This window comes from Synchiropus splendidus, chromosome 15 (assembly GCF_027744825.2).
Source record: "Synchiropus splendidus isolate RoL2022-P1 chromosome 15, RoL_Sspl_1.0, whole genome shotgun sequence".
Taxonomy (NCBI): domain Eukaryota; kingdom Metazoa; phylum Chordata; class Actinopteri; order Syngnathiformes; family Callionymidae; genus Synchiropus; species Synchiropus splendidus.
In genome coordinates this window covers 2,646,593-2,659,205 of record NC_071348.1, presented here as the reverse complement: position 1 = coordinate 2,659,205, position 12,613 = coordinate 2,646,593, and the positions used below count along the sequence as shown (strand labels likewise).

General features: G+C 53.8%; 2 protein-coding genes across 17 annotated transcripts; both read right to left on the bottom strand.

The window, feature by feature from the left end:
- Positions 1 to 74: 74 nt before the first annotated feature.
- Positions 75 to 1,983, bottom strand: elp6 (elongator acetyltransferase complex subunit 6). Its single transcript, XM_053887304.1, has 7 exons — positions 1,712 to 1,983; positions 1,539 to 1,617; positions 1,265 to 1,335; positions 1,069 to 1,193; positions 774 to 972; positions 518 to 676; positions 75 to 440 (listed from the first exon to the last, which is right to left on the bottom strand). The coding sequence occupies exons 1-7, from the start codon at positions 1,763 to 1,765 to the stop codon at positions 318 to 320; spliced, it is 810 nt and encodes a 269-aa protein (XP_053743279.1). The 5' UTR covers positions 1,766 to 1,983; the 3' UTR covers positions 75 to 317.
- Positions 1,984 to 3,335: 1,352 nt separating this feature from the next.
- cspg5a (chondroitin sulfate proteoglycan 5a) lies at positions 3,336 to 12,293 on the bottom strand. 16 transcript variants are annotated; one of them, XM_053887172.1, is made up of 7 exons: positions 11,874 to 12,293; positions 8,176 to 9,067; positions 7,464 to 7,652; positions 6,612 to 6,690; positions 5,473 to 5,529; positions 5,053 to 5,149; positions 3,916 to 4,064 (listed from the first exon to the last, which is right to left on the bottom strand). In XM_053887172.1, exons 1-6 carry the CDS (start codon positions 11,959 to 11,961, stop codon positions 5,063 to 5,065), a joined length of 1,392 nt encoding a protein of 463 aa, XP_053743147.1. In that variant the 5' UTR covers positions 11,962 to 12,293; the 3' UTR covers positions 3,916 to 4,064; positions 5,053 to 5,062. The 16 variants fall into 16 exon arrangements, with proteins under 16 accessions (XP_053743140.1, XP_053743141.1, XP_053743139.1 ...); XM_053887171.1 differs by having other exon boundaries at positions 3,935 to 4,082; positions 11,874 to 12,292; XM_053887174.1 differs by having other exon boundaries at positions 3,935 to 4,082; positions 6,612 to 6,687; positions 11,874 to 12,288.
- Positions 12,294 to 12,613: the final 320 nt, after the last annotated feature.

The window sequence follows — 12,613 nt, the reverse complement described above, 5'->3', positions numbered from 1 at the left end:
TGTGTAACTTTTAAAGGCATCTTGCGCTGACTCCTGGACACGTTATAGAAATGTTGACTCCTCCGGACCCTGAGTCAGAGTCAAATTTTATTCGAAAGCACATCACAATCCTCATGTTTACACACAGATCTGAGCCAACAGAATCACAGATGGAGGAGGGAAGTTGGTTAAAGGTAATGACGACCATGGCAGAAGCATGAAACTCCATCGGTGGGGTACAGTTTGTTCGAGTCAGAAACGACAGTCTTCACAGAGATCACATAACATCTCTTTACGGAGCTGCAGGGTCAGCAGGTTCTGGTCTGAAGATCTCTGATCTAGAGGACTGCGGCGGATGTACCGCGGGCAAAGAAAGACGCTCCTTTATCATGGACTTTGTACTGGAGGAGTCTCTCGTGGCTATACTGCCCAGTAGCCCGGTTCTTCCAGCTCACCTGCATCTGGAGCAGAACAAGCCAACCTGATCAAGCTATGGTCCTCGCAGTGAAAGAACAGTGCGGACGAAACACAGCCTCACCTGACCGTGAATGTCCCGGCAGTAGCCTGTGGGAAGACCCTGGACCTTGATGGAGAGGTCACACTGGTGAGTCAGGCCCTTCAGGAGTCTTTCTGAGTCTTCATCATCAGCGTAGTCTTCTTCTTGTCCTTCACATCGCACCAGCATCACCACATTCCCCTGCAGGGGGCGTGGCATGACAGCAGAGAGGCACACAGGCATTCACATGGAGGCAGCTCTGCCATAGTTGGTCTCCGTGGTGACACTCATGTCTCACCTGAAGCTGCGAGCATATGGAGGCTCTGCAGTAATGGCTGAAGTCCAGGAGGGCGGCTACGTCAACTCCCAGTCCTAGCAGCACGCTGAGGTCATCCACCAGCAGCACCGGGGGGCCCCACTCTCCGTCGCTGGCTCCTGGACCAGACAGACTGGAGCAGATAAACTGGAAGAGACCACGGAGTCCCAGCGATGGACTTCTGAGGGATGAGAAGAAAGCAGGAAACAGTCAGTCACACACTGGGATACACAAATGTATGGCCCATAACTGTGAAATGAGAGAAGGAGTCTCCTACCGCAGGAAGTCCAGATATCCACTTCCTATTTGTCCTTCTGAGGGACTCAGCACAGTCAAAGCTTCATTGAGACTCTCCAAGAAAGTCAGCTGACCCCTCTCTCTCGCCTGAGACAGGTTCACACCCTGACATACACACACACAACTTAAATCCTGATGCTTTGTGGGAGTGATGAATCCCAACACAGAAATCTCACCAGTCTCTGGCAGACGGCGCTGTAGTGACTGAAGGACTGAACCAGACCCAGAAAACAGACCCGGCAGCGACCTGCACACACACGGTGAAGTCAGGCTTCATTAGACAGCAAACTCAAACTGGTCAGACAGAAACGTGTGGTTGAAGTTAATGCAAACTGAAATAATTTTTACATAAACGTGATAAACCTGATCAACACGCATGAATCAAGTGGTCCAACAAAGACCATTTAAGTTCAACCGTGTAAGCTGCGGTGATATTATTCGTTATGTCACCTCTAATGTAGAAGGAGAGGAAATGATGGACGAGGAAGGAAGCATCGCTGCGTCTGTCGGAAAGCAAAACGAACTGTCCCTGGAAGAAGAGTCATCGGACACTATTAGACCACCGTGAGTCCAGAAACGAGCCCACACTGGGACAGGTGGGAGGGAACAGGGGAGCGAGTCACCTGGGTGACGTCGTCCGGACTCCAGTTCAGAACCGCGTTGAGTTCTGGAAACATCACTGGTCACACGAGTTTATTTTACAAGCAGAAGTATCGGTTCAGTCAGTCGTTTCTCGTCTGAGCTGCGACGCTAACGCACAGTCCTACTTGAGCTTTAGATTTATATCCATCATGACGTGCCTCGCTGTACTTTAGTGTTGTTGTAGTTGACTGAGTCACTGAGTCTTCCATCAGCAGGAGTGACTACTCATGCTGGTAGCGATCATTAAGGTCGTTTCCTGTTCCGGTGTCGCTGTACTTGCCGACATCGCCCTCTGCTGGTGGAGCGGGGCAGTAATACGACAAACACAAAGAGCTTTGTCCTTTATGATACATCCCTAACCACTCGGTGGCGCTGTTCATCCACACATTGAAGCTGCCAGACGACGTCCGTGAAATGATGATATTAGATAACATTAGAATGTCTTCGTTCTTCCCGCAATTATGCTGAGAATTTGGCCGCTTAACTCGCAGCGTTGACTCAGATCCACGCTGGTGTAAAGGCCTCCGACTTAAAAATCCTTCTGAAGTTACCGTTAACCACAGGAAACATGATGATGCTGGCTTTAGTCGTGTCCCTCCAAACACTACACCGAGACATTCGCTCTCTAGGTGGCGCTAACGAGACGAAAAGACCGACAAGTTCTTGACAAATACCCGGTCTGTGTCTACCTGACAGATCCAGTTGGTCGCCATGACAACGATACATCATCAGTACCGCACGCAGTAAACACTGGTGTGTGGAGACACACAATATTATCCAGACTGCGTGCGTGCGTGTGTGTGTCCTGATTCACGTGTCCATCTACCACTGCGTCGGACTGAGCATTCAGATGTGTGTCGCCTGTGTGTATGTAAATGTGTGTTGCCATGGATGACTGCCTGCACATGTGAGCGCGCACAGATGTGAACACGGTGTTTATTTCCCTCAGCCAATCAGGACGGCTCCACTATCATTCCACCACCTTGTCAGCCAATCACGAGCTCGCTCTCGCTTTCTCTGATCATGTGACCTGACCTGTCACGTAACTCAATTTTAAAAGTTTCTTTCCTCTGGACTGTCGGACCCCAGAAACTCATTGTGTGGGTGTGTATGTGTCACTGCGTGTAGCCCACCAGCATCCTGAACTGTTTCCATGGAAACAACGATTCTCTGCTGAAGATGCGTGGAATCTGTGCCAGTGTTCACCAGCTCGCCCTAGTCTGAGCATGCACGAGCAAAGTTGGGTGCACAAACTCCAAGTGACGGCTGGAGTGGGCGGCCCCTCCCCCACACACAAACGTGATGCCCACTTGTTTCCATGACGACCTCCTGGATGCTTTCAATGGACTCTTCTATAGTCTGTGCGTCTCCCACCCCAGTGGAACTCTTCACTCCATCACTCCCCCAACTCCTGATTTACATGATGAAAAGACAAGTGCAACGCCCCTCCCCCACCAGGACCCCCCGCTGCACTGCTCCAACAACCCTCAGACGGACCCCCAACAATACGATCTGAACTCTTTCAGCCCCCCGAACCTGCACAAGCTGCAGCCTCCATCGTGGTGTGTGCCTCTGTGATTGACAACTCAGGGGAAACGATGTCGATCAAGTTAAAAAGGTTTTATTTCAACAACATCAGAATCTCAATTGTTTGTTCCCAAAAAAGTAGAAAAGAAAAACAAGAAGAAGAAAGGATTAGAAATCACGTCAATGATCCGAGCAAACATCTGAAGTGGATTAGTCGACAACATCAAACCTCAGTAGCTTCTTTTTTTCACACGCACGTTCACGAGTTTAATCTTCTGATGCTTTTTACAAAATACATCGAGCAGGCAGGAGGAGTCGGGGAGGAGGTGGGGTGTAGGGAGGAGCTCGTGTCACTGTGAGTGTGTGCAGGTCAAACAGGTAGGGGGCAATAAAGTGACAGCAACGAGGGCGGGCTGCAAAAGTGACATCAGGGGTCGGGGGGGCGACTCTCAGCAGGATGGTTAGCGGCGGCGACAGCCACCAGGTGGCAGTGTAGCCGTGCAGGCTGCGGTTTCGCTGGTACGTTGGCAGGCTGGTCGCTTGGTCAGTCGGTGGGGACGGTCGGCGCCGTACGGATCGGGGTGCGGGAGGAGGTCGGGGCTCCGGTCGCCAGCGCGTCCCGAGGTGTCGTCATGTTGCTGAGGGGTCGTTGGTTCTTCACATCATGTTGTTCTGCAGCGAGTTCACCTCGGAGGAGTTCTCTTCGCCCAGGACCTTGTGGTTCTCGTGTTTTGGGGTCAGAGAGTTGTGGATGTTGAGGGATTCGTCCTCCTTGGGCGGGGCCTTCACTGGGTCCTCCAGCTTGTTCTGCGAGTTGGGATCGTCCTACCCGAGAGGGGGGTGGGGGGTAGGAGGGCGGAGAGGCAGTTAGCATGTCAGACGGCATGTGATGTCGTCTTTGCGCCAGCAAATCAGAAACCGCATTTCAGTTTAGCACCGGACCAGTTGAGTTGTCACTAAGGGCTTCTAAAGTGACAGAACATCAAAAGGGCTCGACTTTCGCCGAGTCATTAGGTTCTGCTTCACTTTGTCGAAGACAAACTCAACTGCAGTCATGCAGCATTCAGCATCATGCAGGAAAGGACCAAACCAGAGCTCATAGCTCACGTCAGCGGAGGACCTTCAGGCTCGGCTACATCACGTGGATGTTGTGGATACCGACTAGTTGAATGTGTCCGTATAAATGACGTCATGTCCAGCAAACTTGTAAATGAGTTCATGGAACTTCAAATGAAGGATCCGAGGGCACCATCTGCCACATGCTGTGATAAAAAGGCTTTGAAAAATCCGATCGTGGCTGTCGGACGTGGCGTCTTCGCCCGGACACCTTCCACCAGTTGCTGCATTTGGGATCCACATGTCACTAGATGAGAAACTAGCTGTGCCGTGTTAGCATCAGAGCGCTGAGCGTGCAGGGCCCAGCACTTCAGCTCTGTTGCTGGAAACAGATACCAGCGAACACAACTCAGGTTTGGTCCTTTCCTCAACAGCAGCAGGTGCATGACCACGCTCTCAGTCGGACGAGCGCATGCACGTACACACACACCAAACCTGGCCGCTCATGCAGACCCTGACATCTTCATCACCATCTCCTTCATCATCATCAGCTATTCACATTTCGACCCTGCCCGTGTCTGTGTGTTTGTGTGGGGGGGGTTGTGAGTGTGTTGGGCAGTGAGTGTGCGACGCTTTTGAAGTCAAAGAGAAAAATTGATTTGTTTGTTGTCATCAATGTTGTCCATCATCAACACACACACACTGGCAAGCACACCCTCTCTCACAGTGGCTGACTGACCGTGGCTGGACTAGATTGTGACCTCGGGCAGGACGTGGGGGTACGTCACCTCCATGGTCACGGGGAACTGAGCTTCTGTCCTCCCGTCAGCGTGTAACTGGAACAGGGGGGTTCTGGTTTGTGTCAAGTCATTATAGTGGGGGGACTGGATTCCAGGGGAGAGGAGGGGATCGGGGTCCATGGGGGACGATGATGAAGACGATGATGATGATGATGAAGCTGGGCTTCGGATGAGTCATGTAAACATGAGGTCACGTATGCGGGAGTGTGTGTGTGTATATATCTGTGTGTGATTGACAGGTCGGGGTGGGACCTGAAGGTAGGCGGGTCTACTGGGCCTGGGTGACGGACAGAACGAGAGACAGACGGAGAGAGAATTTGGCGGGTGAGGAGGGGAGGACCTCACGGTGGGGGACTCACCTCACAGTCCGACTCCTCTTTGGTCTTACACTCCCAGGTGTATCTGCTCATGGTTTTCTGGGGGGAGGGGGGACGGGGGGACACGGTTATTACCAATCAGCGAGAGAGAGAGAGAGAGTTGAGATGAGCGCGACAGACAGGAAGTCAACGTCCGCTGACGTCGGGTGGCGCAGCTACTGTTCGGTCGCTGAGGCGACTTGTAAGGAGGTCAAAATGAAGTCGGACATGTTAGCACAGAGACGACTTTTAGCTGGGACACGTCTGCTAGAGCGACGGGTATCAGTTCAGACGTTTAACTCGGAGATGTTTGGAGTCAGCAGCATGAAGGGGCCACTTGAGAGTGAGACACTTGTTAGTATGGAGACGGGGAGGAAGCACAGGACAGATGTGGGAGGAGCCAGGGTCGGTCAGTCGGGGTCAGAAGTGGGGTTGTGTGTGGACTGGACTGACATGTTGACCACTGATGCTGATGTGAGGAGAGACAAGCGCATCTTCTCAGTTTTGGTCAGTCGCTGACATTTATCCTGACAACCAGATCCAGACCGCCTCACCTGAGTCTGACCTTTGACCCCCACAAACGTTCTCAGGATAAACAACGCAGACTTTAAATTGCCATAACAAAAGCAGACCTGCGGCGGCTGACATGGCCACCAGGGGGCACATGTGAGCAATGTAGTTGTGAGACACATGACGGCCCTGAAGGATTGTGGGAGTTTTCTCAGAACAGATGTGGGGTCACCAGAGAGTGTGGACTCGCTGCAGTCCTGACAGATTCATGTATGAGGAGTCAGCAGGAGATTATGAAGTGATGGTGACTCGCTGTCGCCGTTACCATGGAAACGAGCCCGAAGAATCCACACACCTCCGCTCCTGCAGCAGTAACACTGGAGCATCTCCCTGGTCGGAGGTGTGTGGAGACCAGGCCAGAGTCAGAGGGGAACAAGCTTCAAACTTCCTGTTCCGAGAAAACTCCCGCCACCTGGCCTCACAGAGCGCTCATGCATGGGGGCGGGGTCAGGAGGATGCAGACGGAGGTGCGAGAGAGGAGAGAGGCACGTTACCTGACAGATAATGTTATCATAGTAAGCCAATGCACGGGCATGAGGGACGTGAGGAGGAGTGTCGCACAGTTTCCTTACGTTTGGGTGGGAGCCCTCAGCGATGGTGGACAGAGAGAAGTTATCGTTGTGCTGCTCCGACGTCGGCCGGTACTTACTGCTGGGGGGGAAGGGAGTGGGAAGACGATGAGGCGGAAGATGAGGATGGATGAAGAGGAGGAAGAGCAGGAGGAAGAGTTAGTTCAGAGAACAAACATCTGCAGATCATTCTTATTGGACTGTTCCTGCGAGCGTTAGGATCCAAACCACGGGTGTCATGTCATCATCTTGTCGTCATGGTGATGTCACACTCTTCCTCTGAGCTCACTCCTCAGGTGGTTTGCAACCCTCACGGACAACCTCTGCACCGTCCGTGGAGCATGAATGACGAAAGTGAGGTCACGTGAAGACACGCTTCTGAACGACCCAGCACGTGATCATCAGGTGTGTGTGTGGGGGGGTGGCATGGACCGTGGCATCGGCGTCTCACTCACACACGTGCACACACCCAGGTCAGCTCCATCCTCTCCACGATGCTCCTCACTCCCCTCAGGTCGCACAGCTGTATGTAGGTCAGCCCCTCCGCCCCACCCCACCCCTCGCCCTACTTTCGGCTGGATCCAGAGAACCATGACATCACCCTCCCCCTCCCTCTCAGCTGATGCTGACTTCTTCTCTTTGTCTCTCATCTTCATCTTCCACACCCCCCACTTTGGTTCGCTGAGGCGGTTGCCATGGAGACGTCTCCTCTCGCTGACTCTCACGCCAACTCACACATCTGAGCTGAGCTGAAATTCCGACACCTGCTCTTTCCAGTCATCAAGCGTGGAGACCGACTGTAGTCCACCTCTGACACCCCCCCAGCCCCAGCAACAGCCCCAACCCCAGACTCACCTGCGCTTGCGCAGCTTCTTGTTCTCGGTCTTGAGCAGATGCAGCTTCTTGGCGAAGCAGACAATGATCATGAAGAGCAGCAGGAACACCACAACCAGGGCGCCGACCACCGCACACATGACCTGGAACTCGGTCACCACCCACTCGCAGCGCGCACCTTTGTGCCAGATGTAGTCCTGGACATTACACCTGCAGGGGAGGGGCAGAGCTCCATCAGTATTTTGAGAACATGCTGTGGTATCACAGAAGTTCAGTTGAGTAGAGCTGTTGTTCTTCTCACTGACTCTGGTTCTAATCAGAAACAGAAGTGTCACATGTTGCCACGGAACCTTGCCATGGTCCAACATGTTACATAACCCTGAGTCTGGCTCTGAGTGCTTCCCATTCAAGCTGGATCTTTGTGTTCGAAACAAGCCGCCAGTCAACCAAAAAGAGAATCGTCTGCATCAACACATCCTAACCAGGACCATGACCAGGATCAACCTGTCTGTCTGCTCTGGCCCCTGCCTCGTTGCTCTCCTCCCTGTGGGTGACACACTGCACTTTATTTTCTGGTTCTTGTCCACAGCCTCTTTGATTCTGCTGCCGTGGTAACGGGAACTCTCAGCCTGTCCAACACAACAGCACCCACTCATGGCTTCAGCGTCAGGTGTGTTGCTAATGCTCCCGCAGCTAGCGCGTCCCCCGACGTCACTAACATCAGGTGTGTTACCTGCACAACACTCCGCTCCCCTCCAGGAGGAGGCACTGGCCGCCGTTGAAGCAGTAGTTGGGCAGCATGTTACAGGGGGAACGGCAGCTTCCGTTCACCATCTGGAACCCGACCCGGCATCCGCCCACGCCATCCGACCCGTCCACTGCAACTGCGGCAGGAGGCGCTACTGCTGCAATGTTTGGAACCGCCATTCCGGGAGCCCGAGGTCTGGAGCGAGCGGGAGAGGCGGCGGCTACACGCAGGTCCTCGTCGCTCTCATAGGCGTCGGTGGTGGTGCTGTAGGTGTACTCATCCGCGGTGGGGGACACGCCGTCCTCATACGGAGTGAGGTAGTCATAGTTGTCTGGCACCGCCCAGGAAGTGGGGTCACCACCCTGAAGCTCGTGGGCCAAGGATGGCGTCGCAGGCGCTGCCAAGTCCAGGCCACGTCCCGGAGACAAGGGATCAAAAAAGTCCACATGGAAGACATCAGGGTTGGACGGGTTGGTGGAGGGCATCGGGGGCGCCGCAGTGGAGAGCCGGCCTGGGTCAGTCACAGGGACCTCGCGAATCCAGGGAGGGTCCGTGTTCGCCAGTCCCGCCTCCTCCTGCTCCATGTGGGGTTTCAGCGGGACACTCGGCAGCAGAAGCTCCGTCTCAGCAGAATCCGGGCTGAGTTGGGACGGGACAGCCACGCCCCTTTCCTCCAGCGCCGGACCAACAGGGAACATACCGCTGCTCTGCTCCTCCTCTCCTGCGCGAGGAATCCGGCCTGCTCTCTGAGTCACAGTGCCGACGGTGTCCGGAGCAGCGGTTACCGTGTTGGTGATGATGTCATCGTCCTTGTTCGGCAGGTCGGTGGTGTTGGTAGGTCGGCCCGGTTCAGTGGTGTTGGTACCGGTGGAGTGTCCTGCAAAGGCAGACAGTTCACAACATGGTCATGTGATCATCACCGTGGACAGATGAGCGGATGAATCAGTTCATGTGTTTGTCTGTTGCTGCTGGTTCATGTGTTCATCTGTTGATGCTGGTTCATGTGTTCACGGTCAGCAACTCTAGAGGAGTCATGAGAGAAAAAGCTGCTTTGCTGTGGCTTCACTGGATTAAAGGAATAATTCACCAATTTGACGGAGACGAGCCGGGATTAGGGATTAGGTGCTTGTACGAGGAAGGATTTGGGGACTTTGGGGAACCCTGTAGAGGTGAGGGGGCTGGGGGGGCCGCAGATCTCAAGCCGAGCCAGACGACACAGGAGCTGGTTCTGGTGAGAGGGAACGAGGAAGACACGGACTGCTATAGCCGATGTCCTTCTGTTTCCATGGCGACTGGTCCGATCTGCCGTGGAGCTGCTTTGAGAACTTCTCTAGAGACTCGGTACATCAGAAACAGACGTGTGGGCTCTGAGTGGGCCAGGTCATGAGACTGCTGGACATACTCCGGGTCGCCAGAGAAGAATCGCTGCCCGTCCAAGTCCTGCAGAACCTTTAGGTCTGAGTCATGGGTGTGGACCTGGAGGAGGCCCGGTCCACTTCTGCTCAGACGGACCGGTGACAGGGGCGGGACGGGGGTGAGACCTTCTTCAGCTGCCACATTTTTGTCTTCTGAGTCACCTCACTCTAAAACAGCAAGCAAGGTTCTGATCCAAGTGCAGTCCCAGTGTGTGTGTGTGTGCGTGTGTGTGTGTGCGTGTGTGTGTGTGGGGGGGGGGGGGGGGAATTGGAAGCAAGTCAGGTGGAAAACAAGACTCATCACTTGTTTCTCGTTAAGATAATCAATGTTACGTAAGATTGTGAGGGAGAACATCCAGCAGGGGCGGGACAGCAACTCGGAGCAGACATAACCAGTCCCACCTCTGACCCGAATCCAGCGACAGCGAGTGACGGCGCAGCTGAGCGCGCGTCAGCCACCTCCATCTTCTGTCCTGTCTGATTCTCCTCCCACTCCACCATGTGCAAGCGGTGGAAGGTGGTCGTCATGGAAACACAAGAGCACACTCACACACACAGACGCACACAGGCCCCACTGCAGTCGGACTATGAGGAGCTGATGGACCCAACATTGTGTGAAAGTGACTCTCCTGCAACATCATCATCATCACGGCTGAAGCAAGTGTTTGTTTGCATGATGCAGGTGTTCTGTTGCAGAGCAGAGCGCAGCTCCTCAGGGCAGGAGGCAGGTCTCCATCACACCCTGGGCTGAGAGAACACTGTGAGGTCCATCCCGACCCGGTTCTGACCCAATCAATGTTTTCACCAGGGCTCTAAGGAGGAGCAGATTATAGCAGATTATAACGTGACGGAGTGCCACCACTCTCGCTCGTGTTAATCTGACAGCAGATCTGACAAAGACCTCCAGTGACCCCCCCGCCCACTGACCCGGGTGTGTATCAGAATGTGGTGCCGCCCCTCATGAATTATTTATCATACTTAATCCTCCTCTTTGTGTGGAGGTCCAGTCCTGGGGGTCTTTGGAGACTGCCCCAATTTGGTGCCTCCACGGCAACTGACTGGACCCGACCAAGACCGGTAGTATGGTCCGACCACCTTCATCAGTCACCAATTAACACCGTGTTGTTTAAACAAAACGATCAGACCAAATCAGAGTTTTAAATGGGGAAGATCAAGTCAGTCCTCAACGCCATATTGGAAGAGCAGAGCCCCGACCCGCCATACACAGATTGTCCTGGAGCAAGCAAGGTCCTGTCGGTGAGGCCAGTTGCAAGATTTAATTCATCAATTAATCGATTCAATTAATCTTCCTTGGACCCTGGGCCCCCAAAATATCTGCAGTCACGTGACCCCTGACCACTTGAGTTTTCCTCGTCGCCAGGATGACACGATTTCATTCTTGTCTGACAGCAGGGGGCGCGACAGTTTCCCAAATCTCAGTGGTAGTTACCATCCTAACCACGTCACCTTCCACCACATTCCACCACATTAGAGCATTAAACCCTTATTTCTGTCTGCGAGGACAGCACTGAAGCATAGACAAGGTTCACCGTCCCGCTGGTTCCGTCCAAATGACGAGGCGCGACACATGGCTGTGGTGAACGGATGAGTTCATCAACAGCGGTTTCACTCCGATCGATGTCTGACAGGTGCGAGCAGCGTCTCACCCCACTGACCCAGTTTGAAGGGTGACCCGGTTCTTTGTCTTCTCACCTTCTTCAGAACCGGTTCTGACCCAGGTGGATTCCTCTCCAGAACTGAGTCTGGAAGCCGAACACCTGGAGCGTCGATGTTTCGCACTTCACAAAGAATCTGACGCTTTTGTGACTCGAGTCGGAACATCCGGAATTCGGAACTCCATCACGTTGATCGGCCATAGGGTCCAATTACAACCGATCATCAATTCACAACCAGGACGTGTTCGGCCCGCGTGTGTTCGTCCGCCAGCCGCAGAATTCTGCGGGCCGGTGTCACCTCATTGTTCCGGCGGCGGAAGATGCTCGGTGAGCGGACGGTGGAGTGGACCGGGATTACAACAGTCAAAAGCAGTTTATGGTTCGGCTTCAGTTCGGGTCGGATTCCGCGGTGTGTGTGCGCATCTGCAGCCCGGGCCTGATTGGACCAGCTGGTTCCGACATCAGATCATATGTGTAGAATTTTCGAACCCAAAGCCGTGACCTGATTTCAGCAGCCCCGGGTCTGGTTCTTTTCTGGGGGATCTGCAGCTGATCCTGCACACTTCACAATACATCCGGGATCTGGACTTACCGTGGACAGAAGACGACGGAACTAGGGTCAGAACCAGGAGCCAGGACAGCAGCGGTACCGTCCAGCATCCTCGGAACAAAAGCTCCATCCTGCAGCAGCCGACTGAGACGCTGTGGTACAAAAAGACGAGAGCAAATGAAGATGCCTGTCGGTGACGTCACGGCTCTGAGGAGAAAGTAATCCGGTTCGGTCGATCAGTGACGGGTCCGGTCGGGCAGCAGGTCCATGTCCGCTCACGCTTCACGGAGGACAGTTACGGCCCCATTACCGCGAGGTGCAGGGGAGAGAGAGGGGGGGCGGAGCGGAGGAGGGGTGTGCAGCAGCTCGGTCCGGTTCACTTCGGTGGTGGTGACGGGAGACGGACGCGCACGCGGCGGAGAGAGGCAGCTTCTAATGTGGGAGGACTGTTGAAGCCCCCCTCTCTTTACCCCCCGTTCCCATCCCACCCCTCCATCTCTCCTCCCAAAACTTCTTAATGACCTGAAACACACGCACGCGTACTCGCGAGCACTGTTCCCGCCGCCCTAAAACAAGAGCGTTGTGAGACAGAAAATCATTTGTATTCTGTTAACTTTGAGACAAAAGTAAGGTTACAAAGTCCAAGGAGAAAGCTAAAGTCCTCGGGGCAGCACGTGACGCAACCAAACCTGGACTGGAATAAAGAAAGAAATTCATCTCCACAAAATAAACAAAGCAGAGCGAGAATAGTTTAACTGGCCGAGAAAAAGCTCAAATAGAAA